General features: G+C 39.9%; 1 protein-coding gene across 4 annotated transcripts in view; it reads right to left on the bottom strand.

Annotated features, from left to right (window-relative positions):
• RMDN2 (regulator of microtubule dynamics 2) overlaps window positions 1-8,377 on the bottom strand; it is a 62,159-nt gene extending 53,782 nt beyond the window's left edge. For 2 of the 4 annotated variants that reach the window (XM_055327677.1, XM_055327673.1), the window contains exons 1-2: window positions 8,048-8,181; window positions 399-866 (exon numbers count right to left, since the gene is read on the bottom strand). In XM_055327677.1, the coding sequence (XP_055183652.1) occupies window positions 399-850 (452 nt within the window). In that variant the 5' untranslated portion in view covers window positions 851-866; window positions 8,048-8,181. Of the gene's footprint in view, window positions 1-398; window positions 867-7,727; window positions 7,858-8,047; window positions 8,182-8,261 lie in introns of those variants that run through there. The other 2 variants (XM_055327675.1, XM_055327676.1) reach the window with 2 other exon arrangements.
• Window positions 8,378-18,799: the final 10,422 nt, after the last annotated feature.

Here is an 18,799-nt window from a genome sequence, read left to right as displayed (position 1 = left end):
TTTCTCAGTTGCACTAACTACATTTCAGGTGCTTAATGGCTAATGTAGCTAATGATAATTGGCAGCATAGATTTGTTGGACAGTTCTTACATAAGGGGTCACATGGTAGCCACATATAAAAATAGGCTACATATTCTGGCAAAAATTACTGACTTTTTCATTACTCATATGAGGTCACGAGGTACTAGTCATTTACTTATATTCTTTTCGTCAATGTAAACTATCTTAAATATAGACCACTACTGAATAGTTTTAATTATGATGTAACATATAATCATTTCTTTTTTTATCTTATTAGTAGCAGTATATATACCTGGAAGTACATAATGAAAGAACCTAAAATAATAGCAATAATGAAATAAATAATTCGACATGGGAAACATCATCAAGAAACTTACCCTCCTTCACTTTCTGCTTCCTCTGAACTATTACTTGTTGCAGAACTTTGAACTGTGGTAAGCCTTCTTTTTCTAGCTCTGTGCTGAGGACTTATCTTATGAACAGTTATCTTCCCTCCAAGTTCACCTTGTATATATTCCTCCAGCTTTGGAATGGTTTCTTTAAGAACTCTGATTTCCTCTTTGAGTTCTTCCATATTTGTCAGTAATTCATTTAACTTCTCCAATATCTGAAGCTGCCTTCCTTGAAAGATTGCTGCTGTTCCTTGGCCATTATACATTTCATCTTGAAAAGTCATTGAATCAAACTTACTACCCAGGGAAAGAAATTTAGGTAAATTCAATGTTTTCCTGGATTTACGAACCTTGTGGTACCACAAAAGAAGCAAGCTGATTCCAGTAGTTCCCACCATGATGCCAAGTATCAGCTCTTTGTTTGTGGAATGAGGCATTTCTTGGGTTTTGTTTCTAAAATTGAAAGCACAAATGTAAATGAGTGTTGTTTCTGTCTTTGCCCAAGACAAAAATATTAAAGCTTTCTCAATCAACAAAAGCCAAGTCTACACCATAGACACACCCACCTAAACACACACGATAAATCATAAACTAAAATGTATTATAAGCAAAATACATTTACCTCTAAAATGTATGTGGCCAATAGAAATATTTACTTTAAGAAAATCACCAAAGTCCATTATAAAGTATCAGTTTTAATTCAGAATTTGTATTCTATATGACTGGCCTGAAATTTACTCTTTATCATATATTTTTAAAGAGTATGATAAATAATAGTAAAAGCATCATTATACATTTCTGGGAAAATAAAACTATTTAAGAATTAAAATTGTGCTTAACTGTGTTTGAGCCCTTTATCTATATAAAATCAGTATGCTGACTTCTGAGTCTTACCTACTCTTTAAGGAAGTCCAAGGAACTTTTTCTTAGCACCTAATTCACACGTATACTTAGAGTAATAAACATATTAAAAGCTCAAGGATTTGGAATGTAAAATATATTAGAGAGCTCTGTCAAGTTTGGAGCTCACCTCATCTCTGTTTTACTCAGCAAGGGGAACAAAAATGCTGACACATGCAGGCTTCATCTCCTTTCTCCTTTTGACCCAGAATGCCTCTGCTCCTTACATTTCTATTTCTGTCTGAGATCTTAATGTTATTTTTTTTCAAATGATCCTTTTTTAAAAAATAACAAAAATGCCCTCTTCTTAATTCTTTTCTCTGAACTTTCACTGTTTTGCACTCAAGGCTCAAGCTTTAGCCTGCCTAATTCCACATAAACTCAGCTACTTTGAACGCACCATAATCTTTCTTTGGTATATCCCATCTTCACTAGTTTTATTGTTTATCTCTGTTCTTACAATCAGAAGGCCATTAACAAGAAACAGTAACATAAAGCCCCCTTTTCTTCCAAGATTTTAAGATAGCAGTAAGTATATTAGCAGTACAATAAACTTCTGTGGTTAGAGCAAAATATAGTGAGGCTTTTTTACAGACTTTGAGGTTCCAAAAATTATTTTCTCACCAATATCCACTACATTGTAAACAGGTAAACATCTGTATTAAGTTTTGTTAGCAATTTGAGAGAAATGTTACAAGTAATGGTATACTATCCATTACAGGAATTTAAATTCACAAAATTTTTGTTTTGTTTTTCTTGACACCTCTTCAAGCAGCATACTAATGCAGCACTGCCATCTTTGATTCCCAAGATAAAGGAAACACATGAGGTAAATCCTATGACCTCCCCAGATGTTTAATTAGAGGCAATTTCTGGACTATGGTGCTGGAAGGGGAAAACCAAACAAAGCCTAGTAGTCTTCTGAGTTGAACAGAGAATAGAGCTCAGAGAAACTGAAGCAACCTAGAATTTGTGTGGCACGGTACTGTGAGCAAAGTACGTAGAGAAAGAGCTCTAGTAATATGCATAGGAGTCTTCTTAAATCTTTAACTGAATATCAGTCTGAACATGTACAGAGGAAAATCCCATTAGGCCAGGCAAAAAAACAATTTCCAGGAATAGAACAAATACCAGGAAGCTGTAAATGGAACTATTCCTAAAGACTATACAAATTGCCACTAGAGTAGAGAGTATTTATCAAATATCTGAGGATTTCAGTAGAGATCTCAAAAGGGTAATGCCTTAGAAATGAGGCCTAATTAACCCAGAGTTAAGATCTATTTAGAGTTGTTCTAAAACAGATTAAAAATGAGCCTCCAAAGGATCAAACTAATTCACAAATAATTTAACTGCCTTCAAGAGAAAGTCCAACACTCTTTAAAGGAAATGAAAAATTCAATAACATAAAATCACAATGTTGATCATCCAATCAAAAATTACTAGATATGTAAAGAAGCAGGAAAATGACAGAGATGATGGAATTAGCAGACAGGATGTTAAAACAACTATTACAAATATGCTCACTATTTAATATAAATATATTTTTTAAAGATTTTATTTATTTATTCATGAGAGATACAGAGAGAGGCAGAGACATAGGCAGAGAGAAGCAGACTTCCTGCAGGGAGTTTGATGCGGGACTCAACCGCAGCACCCAAGGATCACACCCTGAGTCGAAGGCAGATGCTCAACTGCTGAGCCACCCAGACATCCCTATTTAATATAAATATTAAAAATATGTTATAGAAAAACATAATCATGATGAGGAGAGCAACAGAAGTTATTAAGCAGAACCAAACAGAATTTCTGAAGATGAAAAGTAAAATATCTGAAATAAAACTGTATTAAACGGGATTAACAGAAGAAAAACCATGGTGGGAGAAAAAGTGAGCAAATCTGAAGACAAAACAACAGATACCATCTACTACAGACTAAATGTTTGTGTCCCCTCTAAATTCGTATGTTGAAATCCTAATCACCAATGTAATAGTATTAGGAGGTGGGGCCTTCAGGAGGCAGAGCCTTTGTAAGTGAGATTAGGGCCCTCATAAAAGAGAACCCAGAGATATCCCCCCACTCTTCTACCATGTAAAGTTTTACAAGGAGACAGTGCCATTTATGAACCAGTGAGCATCTTAATATATATATATATATATACATATTAATATATTAAACACAGCTTATAGCAATATCAAGCAGTCTAAAACATATACAGTTAAAGTTACAGGGAAGAAAAAGGGTAAAAAAATATTTGAAGGAGGGCACCTGGGTGATTCACTGGTTGAGCATCTGCCTTTGGCTCAGGTCATGATCCTGGGGTCCCAGGATCAAGTCAGGCTCTCTGCAGGGAGACTGCTTTTCTCCCTCTGCCTATATCTCTGCCTCTCTCTCTGTGTCTCTCATGAATAAATAAAATCTTTAAAAAATATATTTGAAGGAAAGATGGCCAAAAAATTTCCAAATTAGACAAAAATGCTGACAACCAGTGATAAAGAAGAAGTGCTAAAAGTAGTCAGTGGGAAAAAAGTGACATATCATGTACAGAGAAAAAAGGATAAGATTACAGCAGTGATTGTCTCAGAGACATCACCTTAGAAACTATTCATGTAAAAATACAATGGAGTGACACCTTTAGAGTACTGGAAGAAACTGTCAACCTACATTTCCATGCGTAGTGAAATATTTTCCAAAAACGAGGGTAAAACAAAGACTTTTTTAGACAAAGAAAAGTTGAGAGAATTCATTGCCATCAGACAAAGACTACAAGAAATGCTAAAAGAGGTCCTTTAGGCAGAAGGAAAATGGAAATAGATGAATTAAAACAGTAGTGGCAAGTAGGGTAAATATAAAAGTCATTTTCCTCACTTTAAGATTTCTTTATAAAATCTTTGCTTATTATAGTAAAAATGATATTTAACCTATTATGGGGTTTATAACTTATGTAGAAGTAAAAGGTTAGAATAATAGTCCAAAGTATGGGAGGGGACAAAATAGATACACTGTTGTAAGGGTCTTAGATTATAATGCAGTGTCATAATAATAAACTAAAGATGTACAGTCATAAATCCAAGGGCAAACATTAAATAAACAAACAACAATAACAGCAAAACAAAAACAAAAACAAAACCATTAAGGTATAAATAATAAGCCAAGAGTGGAGATAAAAATGTAATACTAAAGATATTCAATTAGTCCAAAATTAGTCAGGGAAAGAGGAAAAAGAACAAACGGGCATACAGAAAGCAACTAAGGAGAGAAGAAATGATGTCGTGACTATATTGGAAAATGGTGCCAAAAAGATGTAGAAATAACAGCATTTCTGTTATGGGAATGGACAAGATCCAATTTTTTTTTCAAAGGAAGATAAAATGATGAAGTAAAGAATCAGAGAATCACTGTGGCAGTAAACTTGAGAAGGCAGAGGGATGGGTGGTCTGCAGTGTACAAGTACTGACGTTGACCTTTGATGGAAACACAGGCCATTCATTCATAGAAACAAAAGAAAAGGCAGATTATGTGAGCAGATTCAGGAAGGTGGGTAGATGTGACAGTGGGAGCTGATGGAAGTTCTCTGTAGTTGCTTCATTGTTCTAAGTGAACTAGGAAACAAAATAAACAGCTGAGAGTGAGAACAGGGTAAGGCGCACTGCAAAGATGCAGATTCTGAATTCAGCTGTGTACGTGAAATGTGCCTTCCTATGGTCTATATCCCATGATCTCATATACTTAAGCAAGGCATTGTTTCTTATACTCTAAATGACCAACTAAATGTGACGTTTCAAATGATGCCCTATGGGAGAAGGAATAATATTTCCAAGAAGTCTCCCTAAAAGAAATGTCTCATTAGATTCTGAAATCTTACAGTAGATGATATGCACTGAATGCAGGGAGTATCCTATTTCGATGCTCCACTTCATTACAGGTGTCAGTGTAAGAGAGAAGGATTAATGATTTTAAAATGATAATTTTCCAGAAATTACCTCAGATGTTGGTGAATATAATATCCAAAAGAATTAAGACTCCTTTCTAAAGCCAAAGATTCTAATAGCAAGGCCATGTGCTTAATCTTGCCTGCCTGACCTCGGGGAAGTTTGCCTGGAATTAATTAAAAAAAAAAAAAAAAAAAGCATTTTTACCTAATTGGTAGAACAGAACTGTAAGTCTAACCATTTGTCCTCCCCTATCAAATGCAGGAGACGTGCCAGCAGTAGATTAGGATCAGTTTGTAACTTCAGCTGAATAATAATTATTATTAGCTTTACACTTTTATTTCCACACACAAAAAAATCAAACTAAATTTTGAAAGATTATTGCAAAAAGGCAACAGATAATAAGAAAAGCTGTTACATGCCCAGGATTCCCATTAGCATCACATCTAATAACCATGCATCAAGCTTGATCTTGGCTTCTTGTCAATAAAAAGATTAATGCAGCATGTTCATATGCTAATCTGGAGGTCTATTAAAAGAAATCTTCTTATTGTGATTGCTTTCATGGTTCATTCCTGCTGGGCCTTCCTTGAATTTTACATTAAAAAATATAGCCTAGTTTGAAATTCTTTTCATTTGATAAATTAAATAAATAGGAAGTCAAAGTCTATGTAGGAAGGCGATCTCATCCCTGAGACCATACCAGGTTTAAATAGGTGGCCAGGAGCATTAATTTTTCTTTGACCTTTTGCTTAGGAATTATACCAATTCCAAATTATCTCTTGGAGGCAGGTCCTATTATTATCTCTATTTTGTAGATAAGCAAACTGAGGCATACAGTTGTCATTTACCCAGGGGCCATCTGACTAGGACAGGAAAACTGCTACCCTGATAACTCTTAGATGTACTGCTGCATGAAGATTCAGAATCAATAAGGACATGAAGGAGAATGCTGACTAGGCAGAGATGTTCAGAGGTGAAATGGGATTTTAGAACTATAAAAATCAACTACAATCAATCAATAGAGCAGGTATTGCTTTTAAATAACCACAGTTAGAGACTAATAGTACAAGCTATTATCAAAATAAATGTGCTTCTAAGCCACCAATTTGAAAAATGCCACTCATTAAAAATAGTAACTAGCAGGGGCTCTTCAGTGGTATAGCCTGTTAAGTGCCAGACTCTTGGTTTCCACTCAGGTCATGATCTCAGGTCTTGAGATCAAGCCCCTCCTGCAGCTCAGAGCAGAGTCTGCTTAAAATTTTCTCTCTCTCTCTCTCTCTCTCCCTTTCCCTCTGCCCCTCCACTCCACACACTCTCTCTCTCAAAATAAATCTTTTAAAAGAAACAGTAGTTAGCAAGGTAATAAATCAGAACACTTGCTTAGCGGCGGTATAATTTCAAAGGTTATATTACATTATTTAAGTAACTTTTATATGCGTAATTGTCAAATTAGAATACACCTATACTTTTGTATAAAAACACAGTAATCAAAAGATGTATTGACTACATAATCAAATGCTAAGTATTATTCCCATTACATGTGTTGATTTGTAAGGTGCTAGTAATATTGATAGAAAATGACACATTATTTCAACAAAAATTATTGGCATCTAAAATTAATGGGTAATATATAATTAAGTTACTAGCAGATGAGAACAAGAATCCTACTGAATAAATCAAAATTTTAACACTAAAGAAATTTCTACATTAAAAATAATTTGGGGGAGCGTCTGGTGGCCCACCTATTTGGCTGCCTCCAGCTGACTGAGGTCATGACACCAGGGTCTTGGGATGGGGCCCAGTTGGGCTCCCTGCTCAGTGGGGAGTCTCCTCCCTCTCCTGCCCCCCTTGCTTATGCTCTCTTTGTCAAACAGATAAAATCTTTAAAAAGTAAAATTCTAGAAAATGGAAATTGTGCTTTACACCAAGGTTGTTACTGTGTTCTCAGCAATATCTAGCACCTATATTCATTTAATTCATCAGCAGACTCTTAGCGGGAAGCACATAAAATATTTAACTCTGGTACTTGGAAGATGTAGGAAGGGTTTTGTAAGAACGATAAAGGCACATCATGGGTGACACTCGAGTGTGAGGTTTGTTTCCCAGAGGATTGGATCTGAGACCTGGAAGTGGCCATCAGATCCCCGACGGCGGCCCGGGTAATCTAACCCTTCCTAAGTGAACTCTAACTCTATTTCCTCAGGGTCTCACTACTTTTCCTACTCTAATAATTTCTTTTGAACTCAAGGGCTTGCTGATGTTTGGCGTATCTGCAAACGTTGGTGGCACTCCCCAGCCCTCCTTTGGTGTGAGGCAGGTGGAGAATCGGACGGAGGGCAAAAGCCGCCGCAACGGGGTGTTCGCGGGCGGCTGGGAGCGAGGGCCGCGGCGCGAGGCCGGCGGCGGCGCAGCGAGCGGGGGGGGTCCTTGGGCTTGCGGGCCCCGCCGGGCCGCCACGCAGCACCCGCCCGCCCCCACGCACCCAGGCCGGCGGCGTCCCAAGGCCGGCGGCGTCCCAAGGCCCGCGGCCGGCGTGGACACACCGGCCAGTCCCAAGGCCGACGCTCTCAGACGCCGGCCGACACGGCAGCGCGGGCGCGGGAAGCTCTCGCCGCCGCTGTGCCCCGCGTAGTGTCGCCGCCGCAGCCGCAGCCGCCGCAGCCGCCGCAGCCGCCGCAGCGAGGACGCCCCGCGGGACCCGGAAGTGCCGCCGCCGCGCCGCCGGAAGTGCCGCCTCAGCCCTCCGCAGCCCGGCCGCGTCCCCGCCCGGCCGCCGAGCCTCCAGCCCACCCCCGCACGCACCTGAGCTCGCCGCGCGGGCCTCTCCGCCGTCGGACACCGGGGACCTGCGGCCGGGAGCCGCGCGGCGGGCGGACAGCAGCCCCGAGCCCGCGGGTCCCCACGGCCCGCCCCGCGGCCCGCCGCGTCCTGACCCAGATAGCGGAGGCGCCGGGGGAGGAGCCCGCGGCCGCTCGCCCTGCGGCTCCCGCCTCCTCGGGCGGGGGGTTCGACTTACCCGGGCGGGCTCCCAGCGCACCTTCCCCAGGAGAGACCGCTCCGCCGGCGCGTGGCCGGGACGCCGCCTCCCCCGGGGCCCCGCGCCGGCCCGGCGCCTTCCGTCCGGTCGCCGCAGCCCCGCACACCCGCCGGCCGCGGCCCCCCGCCCCCCCCGGGTCCCCCGCCCCCCGGGTCCCCCTCTCCGTCCCCCTCCCGGGCACGACCTTGACGTGTGACCCGCGGTTCTGGGCAGCGCCGAGATCGCTGTCATTAGCGGTCGGGGCCGCAACCACGGTTTCTTCGCTTTAGCTCACGTTCCAGTTTAATGACTGAAATCCCCAACCGCTATTCTTTTTTTTTTTTTAAGATTTTTTATTTTATTTATTCATTCATGATAGAGAGAGAGAGAGAGAGAGGCAGAGACACAAACAGGCTCCATGCCGGGAGCCCGACGCGGGACTCGATCCCGGGACTCCGGGATCGCGCCCTGGGCCACCCAGGGATCCCCTGCCCCCGCCGTTCTGAGCTGCTGTTAGCTCAAGACCGCGGCCCTCTCGGGTCCGTAACGTTAGCGACCTTACCAGACCTTACCCAGCTGCATGGTCTGTGGTTGGTACGATGAAGGCAGATCTTGACAAACAGAAACAACACACTCCTTTCCGTATTGCCCTCACTTTGAGTTTTAAACGTAGGCTTGCGGAGAACTTAGTTTGGATTCCAAATTCCCCACCAATGTGTACTAAGTGGAATTAAAACCGGAACATTCCTATTTATGGGAGAAAAAAAAAATCCTGCTCTCTGAAAAATAAAAAGGCTCATTTTATAATCCATACAATGCTGTTTACCGACGGGGATTCTATAGGATTCCTGAGACTCTAAGGTGTTTGGAGTTTCAAGCAGGCCGCATTAAAGAATTCCGTAAGCCTAGCCATAGCCACGGTCATTTTGTTGAAATAAAGTTGTATTTTGGAATACAGCAGGCTAATACTTTTAAGATTTGAAACTAGAATAGCCCTACATTCCAAAAACCACTTTCATCTCATTTATGGTTTGCAAGGATGTATTACAATATAATCCTAATATTTGCTTTATTTAACCAGAATACAATAAAATATTATTGTATTTATGTATTATACGTATAATACAATAAATGTATTATACATAAATACAGTGATGCGATTATACATAAATACAATACATATTATTGTAATATGTATTGTATTTATCCTGTTATGCAGGATGATAATAAGTGGTTTTTGTTTTTTTTTTAATTAGAGTCAAATGCAAAAGAAACTATACTGTCGGGGATCTCTGGGTGGCTCAGTGGTTTAGCGCCTGCCTTTGGCCCAGGGCCCCATCCTGGAGTCCTGGGATCCAGTCCCACGTTGGGCTCCCTGCATGGAGCCTGCTTCCCCCTCTTCCTGTGTCTCTGCCTCTCTATGTCTATCATGAATAAATAAATAAAATCTTAAAAAGAAAAAAACTATACTGTCTCTTCTGTAGTACTTAAAGTACCTATCAATTTAAGCTTTTCCAGAAGCAGCCCTCTGAGCGGTCTACTGCTGCGGCCTCAGCACACAGCACAGAAGAGGTCCAAAATAAAAATGTGGAGTATAGGCTGAGAACAAGGCCTCACCCCTCTCTGCTCCTAGAGGAGGATGGCAGCTGGTGCTGACTGGTTAGTCAGGTTCAGGAACCAGGGGAAGATAACTGTGGACTCCTGTGTGTGTACATGACACCTGTTCCTTTGCCTGGCACCAGTATCTTTGATTCTGTTCCTGGATCTGTAAAAATTACATGAGATGTAGAAACAGAGATAGTGGTAGCCGTTGATCTTTGGTAAAGTTCAAACTAAATAGCATAGAGAGGACCTACCCTTGCCAGGCTAACTAAAAAGAAGAAATGACTCCTGCACCCTTATTCGCAGAATAGCATAAAAGGAACTACAACAGCTAGGGGAGGCTGCAGGGAACAACCGCTAGGACTTTCCAAGTTGCTGATCATCATGGACACATGTTTGTACTCCCCCAAAGTTCATATATTTAAACCCTAATCCCCAAAGCGATGCGATTTGGAGGCGGAGCCTTTGGCAGATAATTGGGTTACAGGGTTGGAGCTCTCGTGAATAGGATTACTGCTCTTATAAGAAAACTAAGAGGCCAGAGGTCTCTTTTCTACTATGTGAGGGTACAGTGTCTGCAACCTGGAAAAAGGAGTCTTACCAGAACCTAGCCATACTGGCACCAGGATCTTGGATTTCCAGCCCCCAGGACGGTGAGAAATAAACGTCACTTAAGCCACTCAGCCTATGGTAATTTGTTATAGCAGCTGGACCTAATTAAGACCCTTTTCTCCATCACAACTAGCACAGTGCTACAATTATCTGGCCCTTCACAATTTGTCCTCACTGGCTTTTCCAGCTCTTCCCTACCAGGCATCATCCTATGCTTTAGCTATAGCCAAACTGCCATATCCTCTTTCCGTAAGCCACAGATTTTCCAGTCTCTGTGTTCTTTTCAGATGCACTCTGTGCCTCGAATACCCTACTGTTTACCACTTGCCAAAAACCAACTCATCCAGCAGATTAATTTTAATCTGCTTCCATTGAGAGGCTACTCTGTACATTTTCCTCCTCCCCAAAAGATGTATCCATCCATGCCCCCATCAAAACTTTCGTGGAAGGATAAGGATTTCAACAAACCCGAAACCCTTCTCTGACTCCTTTCATACACATCTCTCTCATACACTTAATTATTACTGCTTGGTCAGTGACTGTTGGGTCCTTGAGATTGAGAATCTTTTCAAAGCAAGGATGTATCTATCTTGATATCCCAGTGCCTGGCACAGTGCACATACCCAATGTTAAATAAATATTTTGAAAAAAAAATTTTAAAGTAATATGTATAGTGAAGAGAAAAGCGTTAAGAAATGTGTAGTCCTTCCTGTAGTAAAGCGTGTGTTATGGGTTTATCAGGTTTTTTTGTTTTATTATTACTTCTTGGGTTTTATCTGTGTTTTTATTCCTGGAAGCAATTGAATGACCAAGTTTATCTTAGCCCTATAGCAATAATTAATCTAGTCTGTAGTTAATTATTCTTATATTTCCTTATGTAATCATTTCCATTTTTTTTTTGTATCACCTATCAGCTTACTCAGGGAATGGACCATTAAGGGCAAAGGAACTATTTAGTTGGAAGGCAATCAAGGGTTTTGCTTGCATTTCCTTGAGAAGATATACTCTCCTTTTGTTCTAGAAATTTGATCTAGATTTTATTTTAAGGCTCAGGAACTGGTGATGGTCAGGTATTACCATTTACATTCCAATACATTATATTTTTGCTCTTCAAGTTAATTTACCACCTGAATTTCTGTGAACTGCAGATTGAGCTATAAACGTTAAGTACTACCGTCACCCTCAACTCCTATCTCAAAAGAGCAACATCTACCTTCTTCTCCAGGCTTGGGTCAGAGAAGTATTTTGTTGCTAAATAATTGAAGAAATTATTTTAAAATTAAGAACACACTAACCACGAAGAGAGAGAGAGAGCATGCATGCAGAGATCTATGGCTGGCTGTGCAGACAAAGAGCAGCAGTGGAGAAGCCAGCCAGGCACAACTCAAACTCCAAGTTTCCCAAATCAGATCTGGAGACCAGAGGAGAGCCAATAACAGCAACAACCACAGCATAAAATAGTGATTGGGTCTTACACCCAGTTCCTGTTTCCTTCTTCATATGGATTGTCTTACTCCATCTCCTCAGCAATCCAGTGAGATCAATAACATTACAGGTAAGGAAACAGAGGCTTGCAGAGGTGAAGAAACTTGGCCCCAGTCACAGTCATTTTTAGAGGCAATAACCAAACTCAGCATTGTCTGAGAGCCTTTCCTCTCAATCACATCCTGTGAGTCCAGCCTGGATGGCTGGCCTCGATGCCTGAAGAACATTCGAAGGAGGTTCATCAGAACACCTTTCATAAGCACAGCACAGAAATTTGCACATGATATTGTCCTGTCTGCATCTTCCATGTCACTTAACAATGGAGTCTTCACTGCTCCATTTACAGGAGGGCCTGAATCTCCAGATCAGAGCATCTTACCCATGGGAGCTTCTCAGTAGGGGTTAACCATTATCTCTAAGCCACAGGGTACATACAGAATTATGGTGGGTCTAGCATGTTCAGGTTGGTGTAGGAATAGACTTGGGGACAAGAAGAAAAATAATACTGTGTCTAATGCAAGTGGGAGTGTTTTGGAGGGCATTTTTCCTTTTAGGGGACACCTAAAATACAAGAAAATTACCCCTCCCCCCAGTTATAAAAGTAGTATGAGATTACTATGGCCAACTTGAAACTTCCAAAGGAAAAATGCTGTCTTTGAAAAAGGCACAAAAGTTAAATAAAATCTTAAAAATAAATAAATAAATAAAAAGGGCAGCCCAAGTGGTTCAGGGGTTTAGCACCGCCTTCGGCCCAGGGCCTGATCCTGGAGACCCAGATGGAGTCCCACATCAGGCTCCCTGCATGGAGCCTGCTTCTCTCTCTGCCTGTGTCTCTGCCTCTCTCTCTCTCTCTCTGTGTTTCTCATGAATAAATAAAATCTTTAATAAATAAATAAATAAATAATGAATAAATAAATAAATAAGAAAAAGGCACAAAAGTAAGTTTATTAACTGTTTCCACAAGACTAAGGAATGAGTGTGATAAACTATTAATCATTTAAATATAATAAAATAGTTGGCCCAATATTCCTGTGCTGAATAAAACTTAAATGGTATTTTTTTAAATTTATTTATGATAGTCACACACAGAGAGAGAGAGAGAGAGAGAGAGGCAGAGACATAGGCAGAGGGAGAAGCAGGCTCCATGCACCGGGAGCCCGACGTGGGATTTGATTCCGGGTCTCCAGGATCGCACCCTGGGCCAAAGGCAGGCGCCAAACCGCTGCGCCACCCAGGGATCCCAAAACTTAAATGGTATTTAAGAAAAATATGTACAAAAGAAAAATTAGCAACAATATTTATGTAACACTACTTAGCAATCCAGTGTTGACACCATTTATTAAAAATATGATGACCTCATTGAAATATGGAATTCTTATTAGAAACTGTTGGTTTAGCTAGAAAAATTAAGTTTTTGTTCAATGAAAGAACATTTTCAGAAAGGCGTATACTTTGCCTGATTGATACCAACGTTGCTCAATGATCAGCAGTTTTCCTGGGACACTTGAAGATAAGAATGAAATCTCTTCAGAAATTGCAGAAAGCTTTCTAAGTCACATTTTTACACCAATTTCCTGTAGTCAGCCTGTTCAAAGCACGGTCTTGCATACACTTGAAAATGGAACTCAACAGATTCAGAGCAAAGAGGAGTCTTGCCCCTCCCTTCTGCATTTTTTCTTCATCTTGAGAGATAATGTTCAGGGACATTCTTGATGATTTGTGTGTCAACTTCAGAAGCCAAGGTCAGTTTCCTCAGGGCAGGTTCAAAATAAAGTCAAATGTTCATCAGTTAGGCAAAATATTGTTACTATATATATATATATATATATATATATTAGTTAAAATAACTGGATAGTTTTAATTATACATAAGTAGAAAAAAGATTTCATTTAGAATTTGGGTGGTAAGTCAATTTTGTTCAAGGTTCTTCTGGAGAAAATTTAGGTTAGCAGTTTCCCAGACCCACTGTTCTCAGACTATATAAAGACAAGTTATTTTCTCCTTAGAAGAAAATCTCTCTCAAAAAATTGTTCAGTAGAGGCAGCTTCTTGGTATGCAAATAAATATATAGCAAGAGTTCACTCTTAGGGCTCAATAGAGACATTTTTTTAAAAAAGATTTATTTATTTATGATAGACATAGAGAGAGAGAGAGAGAGAGAGAGAGAGAGGCAGAGACACAGGAGGAGGGAGAAGCAGACTCCATGCTGGGAACCTGACGCAGGACTCGATCCCAGGATTCCAGGATTGCGCTCTGGGCCAAAGGCAGGTGCCAAACTGCTGAGCCACCCAGGGATCCCCCACAATAGAGACATTAATTCATCAACCATTGTTAAAACTTTATCCATTTTATAAAGATTGTAATTCCATCATTATAATTAAGACACATAGAAAAGTGAAAAAAGTGAAACTAGAAAAAGATGAAAATTGAAATTCACCACTGTTATGATTTTAGAAGAAAGCTTGCCTTATAAAGGCAAGTGACTAATCCATAGTTATTATGATCCAAAATAATTGTAGTTAGTTTGGAGCTTGGAACATATCTTATGAAAACCACGCTATAAATTGTGATTTGTTTTCTAAGTAACCCCACAAAATCCTTCATAATCTATATGAAAACATACTATACGGTTTTAGCTGAATTCTCACTTAGAACTGTTGATGACAGGATATCACCAATCTGTAGCCATGGCCTTAGCTGTTTCCACTTAGGAAAAAAAAGGGGGGGGGGAGCTTATCCCCGCCAGCTGCAGTAGCTAATAACTTTCCAATGAAAAAAGAGACCCCCATCTTCCAGGTATGGCATCTGCTTCCAGGTATGGCATCTGCAGCTACTTAAAAAAACAAAAACAAAAACAAAAACAAAACTTCGTACCTCCAACCACAGACTTTGATGAGTTTTCTAGCAAGAAAAGAACTGGGATCGCTGGGTGGACTCTCCATCCAGGCACAGGGCTCTTTGATTTATCACCTGAGGCAAAACAATTCTTCCCTGCTCCTTTAAAAATAAATAAATAAAAGACAATTCCAATAGTAGTGACATGTACTCTCTCTCTCTGTAATGGGAACCTCCCATTTCTCAAACAGAAGGGCACTGGGAGAAACTTTTCTTCTAGACATAATGACAGGTTAGTCACTCATGGTCTAGGAAGACACCCCAAGGGGTGTCTGTATTTAATAAATGAAAGACTGTTAAACTAATTTTAACCATTTAGATATTCACATAGAAAAATATAATACAACTTTATAGAGTGACAGTAATTTCTAATTGCGAGATGCCAACTTTCAACATAAAGGCATTTTTATTCTTTTCCTTTACTAAGTATCTACAATTATTATTTTTTTCTTAAAGATTTCATTTATTTATTCATGAGGGACACAGAGAGAGAGGCAGACATAAGCAGAGGGAGAAGCAGGCTCCCTGCTGGAAGCCCCATGTGGGACTCGATCCCAAGACCCCGGGGATCACGACCTGAGCCAAAGGCAGACACTCAACCACTGAACCACCCAGATGCCCCAATATTTACGATTATGAAGACATGACCAAAAATAAGTAGCATTATTTTCTCCCCTTTTTAAGGTGTAAACACTGTAAAGATCTTTCAGCAAGACAATATAATTGCCACTATAGCTTAGGTTAGGGCTTCAGCAGCATCAAACATCTAAAGGAAAAATGAAAATTATAGTTGGCCTAAATACTTTAGTACCACCAATTATCCTTCCTTAAAAATCTTCTTAACCCTGCCTCCCCTCTGGTGTTTCTACTCTATCTCACACCTGGCACTACCAAAGACTGTAAAAGAAAACTTTCCATTCACAGACTTGTCTTCCTGATTCCCCTACCATTTATCAGCCCAGTGCAGAAACCACAAAAACTGCTCTTACAAAGGGGACAAAGTTCTCCTGATTTCCCAAATTAGTGGCTTTTGAATTCTTTGAAACAGGACTTTCAACCTCAGTGGTAATACAGGCTTTTGGCACTTGAGAATTATGTGTTGTAGGTTGTTTAGCATATTCATGGCCTTCACCCAGCAGGTGCTGGTGGATCTACATTGAGTAACCCAGTCAAACACAAGTACATTATCCTAAAGAATTAAATACTCCATGGGCAGTCTTGTTAAGCAATGCCCTGACATGGAAAGAATGTGATGTGAGTTCTTAATTTCTAAGTTTAGGTCATTTTTTCTTAAAAACATCAGCCATGTCTTATTCATTTTCTACCTTCAATTCTTGACATTCAGTAATATACACTTTGAATGAAATAGATAGATGGATAAATTAAAATGCTTCTGCATCTGAATTCCTTACTTTTCAACCTGAAGTTTTGACAAGTTTACACATATGTAACTGGCCTACCTGATTGCTTTAAATTTTTTTTTTTGTTGTTGTTGTTTTTAATTGGTTAATCCCAGGTAAAGTGGGTTACAGAAGAGAAAGGCCCATTGGTCATGGATTATGGAACTGCTGGAAGGCTAAGAAAGGAGAACTCAAGTTCCCAAAATTAAATGGAATTTTTTTGCTTCACCCCAAAAACCTAAATTTTGCCTAAAGCTAACTCTGTTTATCAAACTACTTTTCTCATCAGAATTATACTATCCAGTGTTTGGAATTCTTTCTAAATATGTGTATAGTTCCACAAGATTTAGTGTTACTGGTTTCTGCTTTACAAGGCCCACTAAGTCTTTTAGGTAGCATTTGTAATTAAAATGGTAAACTGAAAGATTGGGATATTTATGTGCATGTACATCAGTTGGGGTGCTTGCTTATTTTATAGATTCTCTGACCACCAAAACTTCAGATTCTTAGCTCTGAGATGGAGCCCAGGAATTTGCATTTCAAAATATTATTCTGACTTGATGTTGCATGGACCACCCTTTGAGAAACATTGCATGTAGCAATAGGGATGATGAATTACTGCTGAATTTCTAAAGTAAAAATGAGGGCAGGCGGCCTTATACTGGAGGATACACTGTTAAATCTGTTCTTTATTCATTTTTGGTGTTTTATGCAAAAAGAAGTTCAAAGACAATATTGAAAGAAATCAAATGAAATTCATATTTGGGAAGTTGAACCTCATTAGGAGGTTCTTCTTGCAATTTCTCCTGCGAGTGAGTGAGAGGGAGAGAGGGTACAAAGATAAGGAAGGATAAAAAAGGACCACATTTGCTACAGGAATCACTGAGGAACCATTCTCAAGATTCCAACTCAAAGAGAATATGCCTGTTGGTACTTTTTGTTTATCCTGTCCATATGGTTTAAGGCACTTATTAGACTCAACTTTTTGAGATCATCAATTAGATCATTGAAAGTAATACACAGGCAATCCTTAAGAGTTGTGGAAGAAAGAAGAAAACCATAAAGAATGAAAATCTAGGTGGAAACGGGGTGACAAACAATAGTACAGAAGCTCACCACCTTGTGCTCATGTAAGTTTGCAACATCCAAATATCCAGGATAATAAGGAAGTCATTTATTTGGTCTGTCGTGGTACAATGCAAGAGCCATCTAAATGCACTGCAAACAGAGTTCCAGAGAAACCTCTATTAGGAACAGATCCAGAATGGGAAGCAAGGCGTTGAGAGATGTGGAACAGGGAGCTGGGAGTCAGGCGTGTGGACCCCAAGAAAGAATGAAGCATTTACCTCTGGAGAATGGGATGGAGGGGAAAAGGAAGAGGTGTCTAACACTAATTCCAGAGAATCACAGCAGGAAAATTAGAACACAAATTAAAATATTTTTATTCCATTTTCACAGTTTATGGAAATTAGATATCTTTCTTATGACTTTTAATGTATTGCTTGGCTGCAAGTAATAGAAAACCAACTTGACATGCCTTAAACATCTAAGGTTTTTCTTTCTCAAGTCTCAAAAAATCTGGAGATCTGATTGATTCAGCATCTCAACAGTATCATTAGAAGCCAGATATTTTCCTTATTTCCAGGCTGCAACTCATGGCACACTGACTTTCATCCTAGGCCTGCATGCTCATGGCTGCAAGAGGCTGCCACAGCTCCGGGAATCATGCCATCTCACAACTGCTTCAAAAAGCAGGAGGGAAGAGGCTATCCTCCTGCATCTCTTTCTTTTTATGATTAAGGAAAATTTTGTCCCAAGGCCATAACTGCTCATACCCATGTTATCATTGAAAGGGAGCTGTTTTAGAAAAACAAGTAACTGTCATTTGCATGTCTGTTGTAGGAGATGAACTCTGTCAAACAGCCAGAATAGGAAGGCTATCCGTGCAAAGAAACTTGTGGGTGAGCAAACAAAACTGCTTCATGAACAGATCTGGTGCCTCTCCTCAGATGTTTCAATACAAGTGAGTCAGATTTCTAAACCTGACTTTATATTATAATAGCTCAGGCCCAGATATTTCCTGTCTCCTGAGAGTAATTCTCTCTGATTAACTGATTTAGAGAACGGGGTGCTGATCATGACCTAGCTCTCCTGCTAATGTGCTTTTGCACTTGAAAGAGCAATGCCTGTTATGAAAAAGGAGAATGTGTTCCAATATATCATGTTGCCAGAAACATAATTAGCAGAGGTCTAATAATAGAGGAGGTCAAGAAGGAGTTCTGTTTTGTATAAATCACATTTGTATTCATACAAAAAGAGCTTTTACTGTTTTTTCCTTTGTACGCATATAAACAAATTTCCCATTGGACATGAAACATTTGTGGAGGTGCTCTATATCTAATGACACTTTAAAAAAAGAAAAAGAGATTCTGGCCTTCAACAGTGTAGGAGTTAGGGCATTAGTGCATCCTTTGACAAGTCTACTACAACATCCTTCAGTCAAACAAAATACTGCTAGTACAGCAGATAAGATTTGCAGTCATA

This window comes from Nyctereutes procyonoides, unplaced genomic scaffold (genome assembly GCF_905146905.1).
Source record: "Nyctereutes procyonoides isolate TBG_1078 unplaced genomic scaffold, NYPRO_anot_genome, whole genome shotgun sequence".
Taxonomy (NCBI): Eukaryota; Metazoa; Chordata; class Mammalia; order Carnivora; family Canidae; genus Nyctereutes; species Nyctereutes procyonoides.
This window is presented reverse-complemented; position numbering and strand designations above follow the sequence as displayed.